The sequence below is a fragment of the Centropristis striata genome, chromosome 13 (assembly GCF_030273125.1).
Source record: "Centropristis striata isolate RG_2023a ecotype Rhode Island chromosome 13, C.striata_1.0, whole genome shotgun sequence".
Lineage (NCBI taxonomy): Eukaryota > Metazoa > Chordata > Actinopteri > Perciformes > Serranidae > Centropristis > Centropristis striata.
The window spans coordinates 37,239,208-37,256,053 of record NC_081529.1 but is presented as its reverse complement, the minus strand read 5'-3'; the positions used below and the strand labels follow the sequence as shown (position 1 = coordinate 37,256,053).

Below are 16,846 nucleotides of genomic sequence, written 5' to 3'. Positions count from 1 at the left end.
GTCTGATTACTCGGCATGAAGTCCCTGTTTAACTGGTGATTGATAACCCCGCCCCTTTTGATTAGCCACGCCCCCTTTCATAACTTATGAACCGTTTGTCCTAGAGACTTGTATGAGGCGTCTGTGAACTCAGGACAGAGTCCCTGTTTAACTGCTGATTCAAGCCACGCCCCCTTTTACTAACTTGTGAACCGTTTGTCCTACAGACTTGTATGAGGTATTTGTGAACCCAGGACAGAGTCACTGTTTGACTGTTGATTTGAGCCACGAGAATGATGGTCCAGAGGCAAGCACACAATCAAAATTTCTTTAGAAATTTTCTAGTTATTCTTCCGTTTCTTCCGTGTTGTTTTTCCGTCGACTACTCCTCCCAGAGTTTTGGTCGCACATACACAAAAAAGGTATCAAACCGACCGGCTCGCCCATGACCAGTGTGCTATGACTTTTCTAAGGGTTTCGACAAACGGTTTTCAAATTATTGGGCAAAAACACGTCAAAAAATCCCCCCAATGTAACCCTATGGAGAGTCTAGAGTGGTGATGTAATCAAACAGAGTGTAGAGGGAGAGAACGAATTGTCAAAAAATAAATTTGAAAACTGCGCTCCAGGCCGCAAATTTCACTCTACAGAAATAATTTATACATAGAAACGTAGGAAAATTTGTCCTCTCACTCACAATCCTCTGGTAAAGCTGTCAGAGTTATAGTTTGGGCGCAGGACGCACAGATGCACAAACAAAAGACATCAACTGCCTCATTGGCTCCCATATTAAAAATGCAGGAAGATTTCTCCCCAAAATTTTTTTTACAGTTTTTTAAAATCGCTCTAACGAAGCTATTTTTTCATCTTTCTTTAAAAAAAATATATGTAGACGTTCAGGAAGAACTCAGGACGCTCAAAGTGAAGTCGGATCAATGATAGGTATTATGGTTTTGCCAAAAATGCTTTCTGTTCGAGGCCAGAATTTTCAGTTTGTCGACCTCTGTCTGCTCACTGTGATGGAACTGTCAGTTAATTTCAGTTGATTGCTCTGCTCTTATTGGTCGACTCCACCTGGCCACCTGGTTGCTTAGCTACCAAAGCCTCCCCCCTCCTCCAACACAGACATTTTAACTCAGTTTACTCTAAGTGAACAGACCTAATAACTTGACCATACATTGTCCAATCTTCCTCAAACTTGCCAAGCATGATGATGGTTCATCACTGACCACTTATACATAATAATGTTTCATAAATTCCCGCCCTTTTTGATTAGCCACGCCCCCTTTCATAACTAATGAACGGTTTGTCCTAGAAACTTATACAAGGTGTCAGATTACTCGGCATGAAGTCCCTGTTTAACTGGTGATTGATAACCCCGCCCCTTTTGATTAGCCACGCCCCCTTTCATAACTAATGAACCGTTTGTCCTAGAGACTTGTATGAGGTGTCTGTGAACTTAGGACAGAGTCCCTGTTTAACTGCTGATTCAAGCCACGCCCCCTTTGAGTGACCACGCCCCCTTTTACTAACTTGTGAACCGTTTGTCCTACAGACTTGTATGAGGTGTCTGTGAACTCAGGACAGAGTCCCTGTTTGACTGTTGATTTGAGCCACGAGAATGATGGTCCAGAGGCAAGCACACAATCAAAATTTCTTTAGAAATTTTCTAGTTATTTTTAATCTTCCGTTTCTTCCGTGTCATTTTTCGGTCGACTACTCCTCCCAGAGTTTTGGCCGCACATACACAAAAAAGGTATCAAACCGACCGGCTCGCCCATGACAAGTGTGCTATGACTTTTATAAGGGTTTCGACATACGGTTTTCAAATTATTGGGCAAAAACACGTCAAAAAATCCCCCCAATGTAACCCTATGGAGAGTCTAGAGTGGAGAAGTCATCAAACAGAGTGTAGAGGGAGAGAACGAATTGTCAAAAAATAAATTTGAAAACTGCGCTCCAGGCCGCAAATTTCACTCTACAGAAATAATTTATACATAGAAACGTAGGAAAATTTGTCCTCTCACTCACAATCCTCTGGTAAAGCTGTCAGAGTTATAGTTTTGGCGCAGGACGCACAGATGCCCAAACAAAATGCACCAACTGCCGCATCGGCTCCCATATTAAAAATGAAGGAAGATTTCTCCCCAAAAAAATTTAACAGTTTTTTAAAATCGCTCTAACAAAGCTATTTTTTCATTTTTCTTAAAAAAAAACATATGTAGACGTTGAGGAAGAACTCAGGACGCTCAAAGTAAAGTCGGATCAATGATGGGTATTATGGTTTTGCCGAAAATGCTTTCTGTTCGAGGCCAGAATTTCAAGTTTGTCCACCTCTGTCTACAGAACTGTCTCCAACAGCAGTTAATTTCAGTTGATTGCTCTGCTCTTATTGGTCGACTCCACCTGGCCACGTGGTTGCTTAGCTACCAAAGCCCCCCCTCCCCCCTCCCTCCTCCAACACAGACATTCTAACTGATAACTGTCAGTTTACTCTAAGTAAACAGACTTCATAAAACATGAGACCTTATAACTTGACCATACATTGTCCAATCTTCCTCAAACTTGCCAAGCATGATGATGGTTCATCACTGACCACTTATACATAACAATATTTCATAAATTCCCGCCCTTTTTGATTAGCCACGCCCCCTTTCATAACTAATGAACCGTTTGTCCTAGATACTTGTATGAGGTGTCTGTGAACTCAGGACAGAGTCCCTGTTTAACTGCTGATTCAAGCCACGCCCCCTTTGAGTGACCACGTCCCCTTTTACTAACTTGTGAACCGTTTGTCCTACAGACTTGTATGAGGTGTCTGTGAACTCAGGACAGAGTCCTAGTTTGAGTGTTGATTTGAGCCACGAGAATGATGGTCCAGAGGCAAGCACACAATCAAAATTTCTTTAGACATTTTCTAGTTAATGTTGGTCTGCTGTTCTTGCACTGAAAAAAAGAAATCACAGTAAGTGGTTATTTTTTATTAGCTTCAAACCTTTTGTATTCCTATTTCTACTGTTAAACATGCATTAGAGCATGAAATATGTTAAGTTACTGCACTGTAAAGATGTTTAAATGTCAGTTTCATCATATCTGGTTAGTGATGCTCCTATATGTGGCCCTGTGGTAGTGAACATGATAAACTGAGGCCCTGCAGCATTTAAGGTGCCATCCCTGGTTTAGTTTCTACAGTGGAATGTTTTTTGTATGACTTTGTGGTGGAAAATCTTAATAGATGACAAGAGTTTTCCTAGAAAGACAGCCCTGTGCAGGATTTAATGCAAGTATCACAAAACAGATACACGAACAGTCCTTGGTCCAAACTGCAACTGCCTAGTTTCACTGCAAAAAAAGAAAAGTTGGGTGAACTCAAAATTTCAAGGAAACAAACTTCAATAAAATTTTAAGTTGGACAATTAAAGTTTTGTTTTTGAGTTTGCTCAACTCTGAATTCAGATTTTTGTCAACTCAACTGTAAGTTGTACTAACTTATAATTTTACATTGTAATAACTTTTAATCCTTACTTCTGCTAACTTCTGCAATGTGCTGAATTGGCACGATTGTAACGCCGCTATGAAATGTCAGCTAATGTTGCGACCACAATTTTGAGTTAGCATTGATACGCTAATGGCTACTCTTGTAGCTGTAACAAGCAGCGCCGCTAGCATCAGTTAGCCGCTAGCATCAGTTAGCCGCTAAGATCAGTTAGCCGCTAGCTTTCGCTAATGACCGAATTTCACCGCTTTCCCGCATTTCCCAACAAAGAAATAAGAGTTATCAGAACTATTGTCCCTTGTTGTGAACCCCAACTTAAAGATATAAGTAACAACAACTCACCAACTTGTTTTTGAGCAGACAACTGGCTTCCTTTGTTGTGCTAACTTACATTATTGCTCTAAATGTCAATAATTTATATTTCCAAGTTTTGCCAACTTAAATCACTGTTTTAGGCAAAAAATACAAGTTGGCTTTTTTGCAGTGTTCCTATTTCTGTTACTATAAACATAATGTTCGGGCATAAGGTCTCTTGATTTCCTGTTTAGTTCCAAATGGTGCAGTGGGATTTCCTAAATCAGAGCTGCTCTGATCTTAACCAACAAGAGTTTCCTGTACAGAGACTGTGACTGCTGGTCAGATTTCTGTGTGTTTGTCAAATCATATGTGATGCATTTTTATATTATATATTATATAATTTCCCTTGTTCAGTGTGACAGCCCCTAAAACTTCAGGTTTTAGAGGCTTATTTTAAAATCTCCCAGAGGTTTTACAGGTATTTTTTTACAGCCATTTTAAGCCTAAATGGGTTAATGTACATGTAATGGGGTTAGTGCTTTCCACCTTTTTTTTTTAAATTGCTCTTCCTTCTCTTCTTCCTTTAGGTTCAACCAGCCAAAGGTCACCAACGGGGGCCAAACCTAAGATCACCCTGGACCCCTACATACGCCTCAAATCAGACAAATTAGACTTGGTGAGTTATGTTCTCTGATCACACAGTCAGATGAATTTTTTTTAGAATTTATTTTTATGTTTAAGGGTTTTATGTGAGCTCAGGGGTGTGTCCTCCTGGCTTTAGGTTTTTTTGCCTCAATAAGTACGTCTCTGGTCATCCACTGTTTCTGTTTCTGTGTCACTTAACACTTGAGCTAGATAAACAAGATGAAAATAATAAATATATAATCAAAAAGTAGAGCATGATAAATATATACATATAGAAATATATATAGACTAATAGCAAATATATAAATAAATAAATAAATAAAAGAGAAGATGTTGTAACACCAAGATGCATGAGCAGAAAAATCTTTAAAAATGGTTCAAGTAAAAGCCAAATTAAAAGGTAAGTCTTCAGTTTGCTCTTAATAATAATAATATCTTTATTTGTCATTGTAACAGGTACAACTAAATTAAGTGCATTCCTTGTTCAGTGCAAAAGTAGCAATAAATAAGTAAAAAGTCACTATGGACATTAAAAAAGTGCATAAAAACCTCCCACCCCAAGTTATAATTATGAGATAAAAAAAATTTAAATTATGAGATAAAAAAGTCATAATTATGAGATAAAAAAGTTGAAATTATGAGATGAAAAAAATCGAAATTATGAGATAAAAAAATCGAAATTATGAGATAAAAAACTGAAATTATGGAATGAAAAAGTCAAAATTATGAGATAAAAAAGTCATAATTTTGAGATAAAAAGTCGTTATAAGATGGAAATACTTTTCAGAGGACAACATTTCCATATTAAACATATTATCCCACCCATACACATCCACATTCATATGATGTCAAACATAAAAGCTTTGGTGGCAGCGTTCAGTGAGATAATGACTAGATCTGAAGAAAAGATCTGAAGAGTCTCTGAGGGCCTCAGGTCTTCAGGTCTTCCACCAACGTGGACCACAGAGAGAAAACGACGCCTCTCCGCGGGTTTTTACTTCTAACTTTAATATTATTAAAAGACCAGAAGACCTGAGGGTCCTCCAGAAGACCTGAGGGTCCTCTAGGAGACTTGAGGGTCCTCCAGAAGACCTGAGGGTCCTCCAGAAGACCTGAGGGTCCTCTAGGAGACTTGAGGGTCCTCCAGAAGACCTGAGGGTCCTCCAGAAGACCTGAGGGTCCTCTAGGAGACTTGAGGGTCCTCCAGAAGACCTGAGGGTCCTCCAGAAGACCTGAGGGTCCTCCAGGAGACCTGAGGGTCCTCTAGGAGACTTGAGGGTCCTCCAGAAGACCTGAGGGTCCTCCAGGAGACCTGAGGGTCCTCCAGGAAACCTGAGGGTCCTCTAGGAGACCTGAGGGTCCTCTAGGAGACTTGAGGGCCAGGAGACCTGAGGGTCCTCTAGGAGACTTGAGGGTCCTCCAGAAGACCTGAGGGTCCTCCAGGAGACCTGAGGGTCCTCTAGGAGACTTGAGGGTCCTCCAGGAGACCTGAGGGTCCTCCAGGGTCCACAGGATAAAGTAAATCAGATAAACAGGCTGGACTAAGACCAGGAAAAGATTTATAAACCAGGAGAAGAATCGATTCTGAAGCGACCAGGCAGCAGAGACTTTAAAATCGTTGTAATATTATGAATATCTCTTTCTGCTGTCTTGTGACCTGGAAGGAAAACTCTACTATTTCTCCATGTTCCAGTCCATGGAATACATTTACAATTCTTCTCATTCTGATGAACTTGCTTGCAAGTTTTTCACCCCCGAGCTCTCTCCATCTTATTATTGATCTCTCTTGTGCTTGCCGTCTCTGTCTGCTTGCTCTATATCACACTGTTCAATATTCTTCCCTCTCAGCACATATTCTCCTCACTGCTCCTCCTCTCAGCCCTCCATCCAGCCTCCTATCTCTGGGCTTTCTGTCTCTTTATTCCTTTATTCAGCTTTGGTTTTAATCTACCAATCTATTACTGTGATCAGAGAGACAGAGAGAATGTAACTGAAACTAACAAAGGCACTGTTCGCACAATTTGCAGAAGAAAGACAGTAAGATGGTTCTGGATATATTTAGACTTGTTGTTAAACCTTTCTCTACTGTAATAGGTGAGCAAATGTCATAAAGGACAAGAAGCCTATCAGAGAAGAACAGGAGACACTGAGTTGTTTATGCATATTACTACACATCAACCTTGTTTAGAGTTTATACAGATGACGACAAAGAACAGAGAAGCTTCGATGAAAAGGCCCATGGTTAGGACGCCAGGACTAAATACACTATACACTACAGGCCAAAAGTTCAGAAACAAGATCAGATTTGTACAAAAAAGAGTTTAGAGTCATAGAGTCACAGTTTCATTACTATACTTTGCAACAAAATAAACCTGATTATTGTATAAAGAGTCTCTTATTAGAACACATGTTGACTCTAATTATCAGGTCTTTGGGTTTTTATTGCTTAGACTTTGTGTTTCCTTCTTTCCTTAATGTATAAATCTGAACTCTTGTTTCTTTTGTCAGAGATATGAACACAGTTGAGATTTATTGGCATTTTTGTCTCCAAACTCTCAAAAGACAAAGAGATAAAGTGAATAATGCAAACTGGGATTTGTTTTTGACTTTTGAACTGAAGTTGTGACTCTTCCTAATCTCCTCCACCCTAAAACTAAGCCCTTCTTTTATTTTGGTAACATTTATTCACCAATGGTCTGATAACATCAATGTTTACCTAAAGGTCAATGGAGGAAAATGGTTCAATTCAATAAAGGTAAAGTCTGATCATGTAGTAAACACATCCAGAAATACACACAATACACACTGGTTTTTAAGAAGAAATACATTGAGAACACAACATTAAAGTTGCTTCATAACTTTTGGCCTGTAGTGTCTATTTACATGGTAAATAGTTGTTTACTGCTATGTTAATGTTGAACAGCTCAGAAACACAGACGCCTGATCCTGATCCTGATCCTGGAACCTCAAACAGCCTTTATCTTAAAGACTGGCTTTGGATACAGAGAGAATACTTGTTTTACACTAAAATAAAGAGAAACACATTCAGATCCCAGTTGATGAGGTACACTAAGCTCAAACTAATGCAGTCTGATAGCCGGATGTGATACTTTCAGTTGACAGACACCAACCTAGCATGTTTAAATATGTTGTGGAGAATGTGTGACCAAGAATAAAGACTATTTATAGTCTATTTGTGTGTTTTCACAAAAACAATAACTCCACAATCTGCACAGTGCTGCAGTTTGGTGACAATGCTTCTTCTTAAGTGATGTTGCAGTGGCACCATGGTATGAATATCTCTAACTGAATCTTTGTGTCTGTGTCTGTCAGGCTTTGTCCTTCCTCGGGTTGGATGTGACAGAAGAGAAGAGGAAGAAGTTGAGACAGAGTCTGACCACAGATCCACAAGGCACCGTGGCCTATGGAGGTGAAACACACACACACACACACCCACACACACACACACACACACACACACACACACACACACAGTTCCAGTTGTGTCAACAGCAGAGTGAAATATCTGTGTTGAGATGCTGTCAAATCTCGACTCTGTGATGTCACCATGAAGCAGCTCTAACATTTAATGTTCCCTACCTGTAACTGTCTGTTACAACAGGAGCTGGTTCATAAACGGAATAAAATTATGTAATGATATCTGCTTATCGTTAATACTAATTACTTAGTAGTGATCCTATAATCTACTAATTAAGGGGTCATAAAATATATGTTGAAATATTCATTTTAATCCATTAAAGGTACAAGAAACCTGGCTTTGCATTGAATTTCTCAGATATCAGACATCCATTTCTTTCATATATGCAGTTAGGGGTGTTTCATATCGTATCGTTCACAATTATACCGGTATAATTAAAAAAAAAAAATGCATATCATGATATTGTCAACATTCCTACTTGTTGCCTGTACCTGTCTGGGCCGTCAGAGGGCCAAACACACTGTTACATTACGCCGTTCAGTAGCCGCAAACCAGCATTCAAAATAAGAGCACAGTGTGTTAACAGAATCCACCACAGAATTTACAAGGATGCTATCAAAATAAAGTGCCTGAAATAAAGCATAAAAGAACCCTTATTTTCCTTTAGATAATTCATTAAAATATGTAATGAGAATATGTGTATATGATGGATTAAGGGCATTAGAATGTGTGAGAGGATTCTAAATTTGGGCTTTTATGGGGAAAAAAATCTCCAGGGGGTCATGCACTCAGACCCCCCTAAGCAGCTATTTTTAGTCACTGGCTGGCTGCTCCATGTCCTAGTGGAAAGCCCTGTTGGCTGCTCCATGTCCTAGTGGAAACATGTTGACTGCTCCATGTCCTAGTGGAAACATGTTGACTGCTCCATGTCCAAATGGAAAGCCCTGTTGGCTGCTCCATGTCCTAGTGGAAAGCCCTGTTGGCTGCTCCATGTCCAAGTGGAAAGCCCTGTTGACTGCCCCATGTCCTAGTGGAAAGCTCTGTTAGCTGCTCCATGTCCTAGTGGAAAGCCCTGTTGGCTGCTCCATGTCCTAGTGAAAAGCCCTGTTGGCTGCTCCATGTCCTAGTGGAAAGCCCTGTTGGCTGCTCCATGTCCAAGTGGAAAGCCCTGTTGGCTGCTCCATGTCCTAGTGGAAAGCCCTGTTGGCTGCTCCATGTCCTAGTGGAAAGCCCTGTTGACTGCTCCATGTCCTAGTGGAAAGCCCTGTTGGCTGCTCCATGTCAAAGTGGAAAGCCCTGTTGGCTGCTCCATGTCAAAGTGGAAAGCCCTGTTGGCTGCTCCATGTCCTAGTGGAAAGCCCTGTTGGCTGCTCCATGTCCTAGTGGAAACATGTTGACTGCTCCATGTCCTAGTGGAAAGCCCTGTTGACTGCTCCATGTCCTAGTGGAAAGCCCTGTTGACTGCTCCATGTCCTAGTGGAAAGCCCTGTTGACTGCTCCATGTCCTAGTGGAAAGCCCTGTTGGCTGCTCCATGTCCTAGTGGAAAGCCCTGTTGGCTGCTCCATGTCCTAGTAGAAAGCCCTGTTGGCTGCTCCATGTCCTAGTGGAAAGCCCTGTTGGCTGCTCCATGTCCTAGTAGAAAGCCCTGTTGGCTGCTCCATGTCCTAGTGGAAAGCCCTGTTGGCTGCTCCATGTCCTAGTAGAAAGCCCTGTTGGCTGCTCCATGTCCTAGTAGAAAGCCCTGTTGGCTGCTCCATGTCCTAGTGGAAAGCCCTGTTGGCTGCTCCATGTCCTAGTGGAAAGCCCTGTTGGCTGCTCCATGTCCTAGTGGAAAGCCCTGATAACTGTGAAAAATGTTATGTGAGGTGTTTGGTCTCATTTAGCTCTCAAAGCGCACAAGATTGATGTATTTTACTTAAAACTGTACAAAAAACTAGGGACCCCCCTAGATGGTTCGGTTTGGTTCAGTATTATATCATTAATTACTTTGATCTGAATCTCCTTTAATTTAATGCTAATCCTAATCAAGGATGAGGATTATTTCATCATACATGAAGCATCAGAGCTTTTTGCTGCTGGTGGGTGTCCATGTTGTGCAGAATGGGCCCTTTTTATTTTTTCACCCTTCAAACTGTCTGAGTCCACCACTGATGATATCTGCTTATCGTTAATACTAATTACAAAGTCCATCCATCCATTCTCGTCCGCTTATCCGGGGCCGGGTCGCGGGGGCAGCAGGCTAAGCAGGGCATTCCAGGCGTTACAAAGTAGTGATCCTAAAATCTACTAATATGTTGAAATATTAATTTTAATCCATTAAAGGGACAAGAAACCTGGGTTTGAATTGCATTTCTCAGATATCAGATATCCATTTCTTTCATATATGCAGGTATACATGTCATGTGTGGCGTAAAGCATTTGAAGTTACACAAAAAAGATAAAAATAACAACTGCAGATTTGTCGGCTGCACGTCCATGATGTTAATCTCTCCTTGCACCACGTCCCAGAGCTGCTCTGGTGGACTGTGAACTCATTATCATGTTTAAGAAACCAGCTGGAGCCATAGCGCTTCATAAAACAAGTATTATAATCATTAGACTGCATGATGCTTTCCATAGAAGTGTTTAACTTCCTCCTATAACAGTGACTGGTCACATCATTTAGTTCTATTAGTATGTGCTCGTTAACATTAACATTAGATGTAGAGCTGAGGGAGATATGGACCATATTCAGGGTATTCTTTAATCTTTACAATCTCTAAAAGGATTCTCGCAGAGTAAAGCTTCTGACTGAGCTTTCATTTTGGAGCATAATTACGGAGCCTTTGATAGTTCTGCCTATCTGAACCCCATCATGAACCTGATTGATTCATGTGACTTTCCTCTCCTCACTGGAACAAGATGCTCTGTTAAGAGCTGAGTAAAACTATTTATCCTCAATGTACACCAGACCTGGGCTTTAGGCCACATCCGCAAATTAGAAATCAATACAACCACAGTACTTTTATTTTGAAGGTGCTTTACATATGTGCATGCATGCATACACTACAGGCCAAAAGTTATGAAGCAACTTAATGTTGTGTTCTCAATGTCTTCTTATTAAAACCAGTGTGTATTGTGTGTATTTCTGGATGTGTTTACTACATGATCAGACTTTACCTTTATTGAATTGAACCATTTTCCTCCATTGACCTTTAGGTAAACATTGATGTTATCAGACCATTGGTGAATAAATGTTACCAAAAGAAAAGAAGGGCTTAGTTTTAGGGTGGAGGAGATTAGGAAGAGTCACAACTTCAGTTTACAAGTTTAAAAAAAACAAATCACAGTTTGCATTATTCACTTTGTCTCTTTGTCTTTTGAGAGTTTGGAGACAAAAATGCCAATAAATCTCAACTGTGTTCATATCTCTGACAAAAGAAACAAGAGTTCAGATTTATACATTAAGGAAAGAAGGAAACACAAAGTCTAAGCAATAAAAACCCAAAGAGCTGATAATTAGAGTCAACATGTGTTCTAATAAGTGACTCTTTATACAATAATCAGGTTTATTTTGTTGCAAAGTTTAGCAATGAAACTATCTTTTTTATACACATTTGATCTTGCTTCCAAGCTTTTGGCCTGGAAAACACCAACTTACCTTATTACCTTGTCAAAAACACTATTTGCTTTTTGCAATAAGTAACCTGCTGGTTTGTTGCATAACATACATGCTCTTTATTGGTTTTGTGGTTTTAATGCATGTTGTGTTTAAAATAAATGGGAAAGTAAGATAAAGATTGGAGTTTTTACTGTTTTTTCCTGCTATATTTAACCTACTCCATTAACATAGTCTTACCATTACATGTATTCTTACAAGAAGCAGCTCAAAACCACATAATTACATGTAATTACTGCATTTTATAGAGCGTTTAAATTCATATTGAGCTAAATTAACTTCAGAGTTTTGGTCCGGCCCTCTGCAACCTTTACAGTATCACATGTGGCCCTTTGGGGGAATTAGTTGCCCAACTCTGATGAACACCAACAGCTGAACATTTGAAACATCTCTTGATATCAATAACTGGTGTTTTCTAGGGAACTCAATGTAGTCTGACCATGACATGTGTCATTATTTTGTATGACATAAATGTATTTCTCTATTTGATTTGATTAAGGTTGAGAATAGCTGGTTTAGACGTGTTGTTTGGTGTTGTGGTTGCTATGGTAACCCATCCTTCCTGTCATCAGTAGCGTGTTCTGTCTGTGTGTCTGCCGTCTCTCAGACTTTGTGGAGGCGACCAGGAACACGTTCCAGGAGGACCTGGAGGAGCTGGGTCTGGGGGCGGGGCCCTTCATGTTCTCCTATCACGAAGCAGCAAGTTTGATGGACACGTCTGCCTTCCACTCCCCCGTAAGCAGTCCTCAGCCTCTCAAACACTGACACACACTGTAAAAAAAAGGTGTTTAAAAACCAGATCAAACAGTAAATCTAAAGATCTAAAACCAGATCAAACAGTAAATCTAAAGGTCTAAAACCAGATCAAACAGTAAATCTAAAGATCTAAAACCAGATCAAACAGTAAATCTAAAGGTCTAAAACCAGATCAAACAGTAAATCTAAAGATCTAAAACCAGATCAAACAGTAAATCTAAAGATCTAAAACCAGATCAAACAGTAAATCTAAAGGTCTAAAACCAGATCAAACAGTAAATCTAAAGGTCTAAAACCAGATCAAACAGTAAATCTAAAGGTCTAAAACCAGATCAAACAGTAAATCTAAAGGTCTAAAACCAGATCAAACAGTAAATCTAAAGGTCTAAAACCAGATCAAACAGTAAATCTAAAGATCTAAAACCAGATCAAACAGTAAATCTAAAGGTCTAAAACCAGATCAAACAGTAAATCTAAAGATCTAAAACCAGATCAAACAGTAAATCTAAAGATCTAAAACCAGATCAAACAGTAAATCTAAAGGTCTAAAACCAGATCAAACAGTAAATCTAAAGGTCTAAAACCAGATCAAACAGTAAATCTAAAGGTCTAAAACCAGATCAAACAGTAAATCTAAAGGTCTAAAACCAGATCAAACAGTAAATCTGAGGGAAATGATCTTGCTGCATGGACAGATAATTTACCTTGACAAGATTTATTAAATTAAGATGATTAAATCTAGAAATAAGAAATTAACTCTTAAAACAAGATCAATTAAAGCTGCCAGCAGCGATGAACTGGCCCGAGCAGAGTGGGTTTTTTGTGTCTTTTTTTTGGTCATTTTGTGTTTTTTGTGTCTTTTTTGGTCATTTTGTCATTTGGTGTTTTTTTGTGTCTTTTTTTGGTCATTTTATGTCTTTTTGTGTCTTTTTTCTGTGTCTGTTTTGGTCATTTTGTTTGTTTTTGTGTCTTTTTTGGGTCATTTTATGTCTTTTTGTGTCTTTTTTGTGTCATTTTATGTCTTTTTGTGTCTTTTTTATGTCTTTTTTGTGTCTTTTTTGTGTCTTTTTTGGTAATTTTGTGTCTTTTTGTGTCTTTTTTATGTCTTTTTTTGGTAATTTTGTCATTTTGTGTTTTTTTGTGTCTTTTTTTGGTCATTTTATGTCTTTTTGTGTCTTTTTTGGTCATTTTGTGTCTTTTTACATCTTCTTTTGGTCACAAAATGACCAAAAAAGACAAAAAATGTACAAAAGAGACAAATTAAAGTGATGAACTGGCCCGAGCAGAGTGACCTGATGATTATTTGGTTCTTACCAAGATAAAAAAAACTTTAGATTTAGAAGTTTATTTATCGTTTTAAGAGTTAATTTCTTATTCTAAGTGTTCAACATGCTTATTTCTAGATTTAATAATCTTTCATTTAATAAATCTTGTCAAGGTAAATTATCTGTCCATGCAGCAAGATCATTTCCCTCAGATTTACTGTTTGATCTGGTTTTAGACCTTTAGATTTACTGTTTGATCTGGTTTTAGACCTTTAGATTTACTGTTTGATCTGGTTTTAGACCTTTAGATTTACTGTTTGATCTGGTTTTAGACCTTTAGATTTACTGTTTGATCTGGTTTTAGACCTTTAGATTTACTGTTTGATCTGGTTTTAGACCTTTAGATTTACTGTTTGATCTGGTTTTAGACCTTTAGATTTACTGTTTGATCTGGTTTTAGACCTTTAGATTTACTGTTTGATCTGGTTTTTAGACCTTTAGATTTACTGTTTGATCTGGTTTTAGACCTTTAGATTTACTGTTTGATCTGGTTTTAGACCTTTAGATTTACTGTTTGATCTGGTTTTAGACCTTTAGATTTACTGTTTGATCTGGTTTTTAGACCTTTAGATTTACTGTTTGATCTGGTTTTTAGACCTTTAGATTTACTGTTTGATCTGGTTTTAGACCTTTAGATTTACTGTTTGATCTGGTTTTAGACCTTTTTACAGTGCAGATTGATAAGATCACCTGTTAAACACTATAAACACTCTATAGATGCATGAACACAATGTCAGAAACATTACTAATAATAATAATGTCTTTTACTGTACTGTCCGTGTGTGTGTCTGTGTGTTTGCGTGTGTGTGCAGACATATGAGTCAGAGTGCAGCTACAGCAGTGAGGAGATGGAGCAGTTTCAGACGGAGGTGAAGCAGCTGCAAACCCAGATGAAGCAGCTAAAGGTGAAGGCACACACACACACACACACACACACACACACACACACACACACACACACACAGTGGTGGTGGATGGATATGTGACCTGCAAACAGCCACAGTTGGATTAGACACTAGATGCTCACCCTGAACATTTAACCAGGTTGGCTGGCATATCCAGGTACATCTAAAAAAAATTAGAATATCATAGAAAAAGTTCAATATTTTTTGTCAATCATTCCAGAAAGTGAAACTCATACATTATATAGATTCATTACACATAAAGTGAAACATTTCAAGCCTGTTTTTCTTCTAATTGTGATGATTGTGTCTTAGAGAGAATGAAAACATATAAAAGTAGAATATAGCTGGTGAGTGTAATGTGCTGGTCCTGGATAGCAGCCATCTAGCAGGACATTTTGGAGGAGGAGGAGGAGGAGGAGGAGGAGGAGGAGGAGGAGGAGGAGGAGGAAGAAGTCCATCTAGCAGGACATTTTAGAGTCTTCATGCTTCCAGCAGCTCTTTGGAGATGCTGCTGGTTTCTTGGCACCTGGCCACACTGGTAAAGGTACCAAAAGCTGCTTCAATGACCATGGTGTTACTGGGCTGGACTGGCCAGCAAACTCCCCATAGGAGTCTATGGGCTGTTGTCAAGCGGAAGGTGAGCTGAAGGCTGCTATAAAAGCAACATGGTGCTGTAGGCTGATCTCCTCCATGCCACCAAGTATTAATGCACTAATTCATGATTCAAAAGGAGCCCAACCAAGTATTGATGGAGAGAAATTAACAGACTTTTCAGAAGCCTGACATTTGTGTTTAAAATATCCTTTTTTTTATTGATCTTATGTCTTATACTAAACTTCTCTCCAAACTAAAATATCATGGATGTGATCAACTGGTCTCTCAACGCAATTGACACAATCTTCTCAAGCTCTCTCCGTTGAGGACGTAGAAGATCTTTATCTATTAGGAACCTTGATAACAGAGCTCTTGCTGATTGGATCAGGCTTTGCTCTGGTTTATCAGGATACACAGTAAACAGTGACAGCTGTCCAAAGCCCCATAAGGCTGCTGAGATGATTGATACGATGGGCAGAGCTGTCAGAACTCAAACCACACCCTGGATAAAATCATGGAGCGACTGACGGCCCTGGAAAAGCGTCAGGATCGATCCGGAGACCAGTATGGACATTATAGACTAGATTGAGTAGCAGAAAACGGCTGCCATTTTTCCCAAATTCCAATCTTATCTGGCCTGCCCTAAACAGCCCTGACTCAAGTGGACTCTTGTGGAAAATTCCTCCATTGAGTGCTGCAGTGAGACTCTCCAATCAACAGCTGTTGACTGTCTGCTGCTGTCTGGAGGCCTTGGAAGGTTGTCTCCATAGCAACTGCTATGTTTCCGCTTTTGTCATACCAGTGAGCTGAGACGGGACTGACTGATTAGTTACTGGACAAAGGCGGGTCTCAGGCTCACACACTCCAACTTCCACATATACAGATATGCATACATCCCCCAGATACAGATGATTTGTGTTTTCATTCTCTCTAAGCCAGAATCATCAAAATTACAAGAAAAACAGGCATGAAATATTTCACTCTATGCATAATGAATCATTATAATGTATGAGTTTCACTTTCTGAAATAATTGACAAAAACTATTGAACTTTTTCACGATGTTCTAATTTTTTGAGATGTAGCTGTATTTGTCAAAGATGCTCACCCTCGACATTTAACCAGGTTGGCTGGCATCTACAGGGACTGATGGGAGGGAGCCGGAGAATCAGACAAAACCACTCTGACAGATGTAAACTCAGAGAAGAGCCTCTAGCCAGGACTGAACCCATAACCCTCTCTCTCTCTCTCACAGCTGACGGTGCTGCATAAAATTAAGCTTCATAAAAATAAACTATTCAGGATTGTAGAACCTGATAATGTAATAAAAATCTGCACTTGAGTCCATTGAAAATGTAATAAAACGTGATAATGTAATAACTTGTAATGTTATAAAGTGCATTTCCCAATAATGTACTACACTATTTTACCAATAATGTAATAAAGTATAACATTAATGGAGGTTATTACATTATCAGGTTAGCCTTCATTTCCCAAGTCCTGATAATGTAATAATTCCCCAATATTGTAATAATTGAACAGCAGACCACCCATTACTTGGGTTCAAGTGGTGATACTGTGTATCAACTCTAGCTCAGAGCTCTAGCGCCACCAACAGGTCAAAGTTGAATATTTGTTAACTTTTCACCCGTTCATCCGTTTTTCACCAACGAGGTATCACTGGAACCCTTTCGGCCAATCAGAGCTCAATGCATCCTCAATGGTGGTTTTCGGCCATATTGGATTTTCCGCC

At 39.3% G+C, this 16,846-nt stretch overlaps 1 protein-coding gene across 1 annotated transcript in view; it reads left to right on the top strand.

Moving 5' to 3' along the window:
* The window catches only part of si:dkeyp-72e1.9 (syntaxin-binding protein 4), a 135,474-nt gene that overhangs the window by 107,106 nt on the left and 11,522 nt on the right, over nucleotides 1-16,846 (top strand). Inside the window, exons 12-15 of the mRNA XM_059347881.1 lie at nucleotides 4,360-4,448; nucleotides 7,751-7,847; nucleotides 12,123-12,250; nucleotides 14,409-14,501. Coding sequence (XP_059203864.1) covers nucleotides 4,360-4,448; nucleotides 7,751-7,847; nucleotides 12,123-12,250; nucleotides 14,409-14,501 — 407 coding nt within the window. The remainder of the gene's footprint in view (nucleotides 1-4,359; nucleotides 4,449-7,750; nucleotides 7,848-12,122; nucleotides 12,251-14,408; nucleotides 14,502-16,846) is intronic.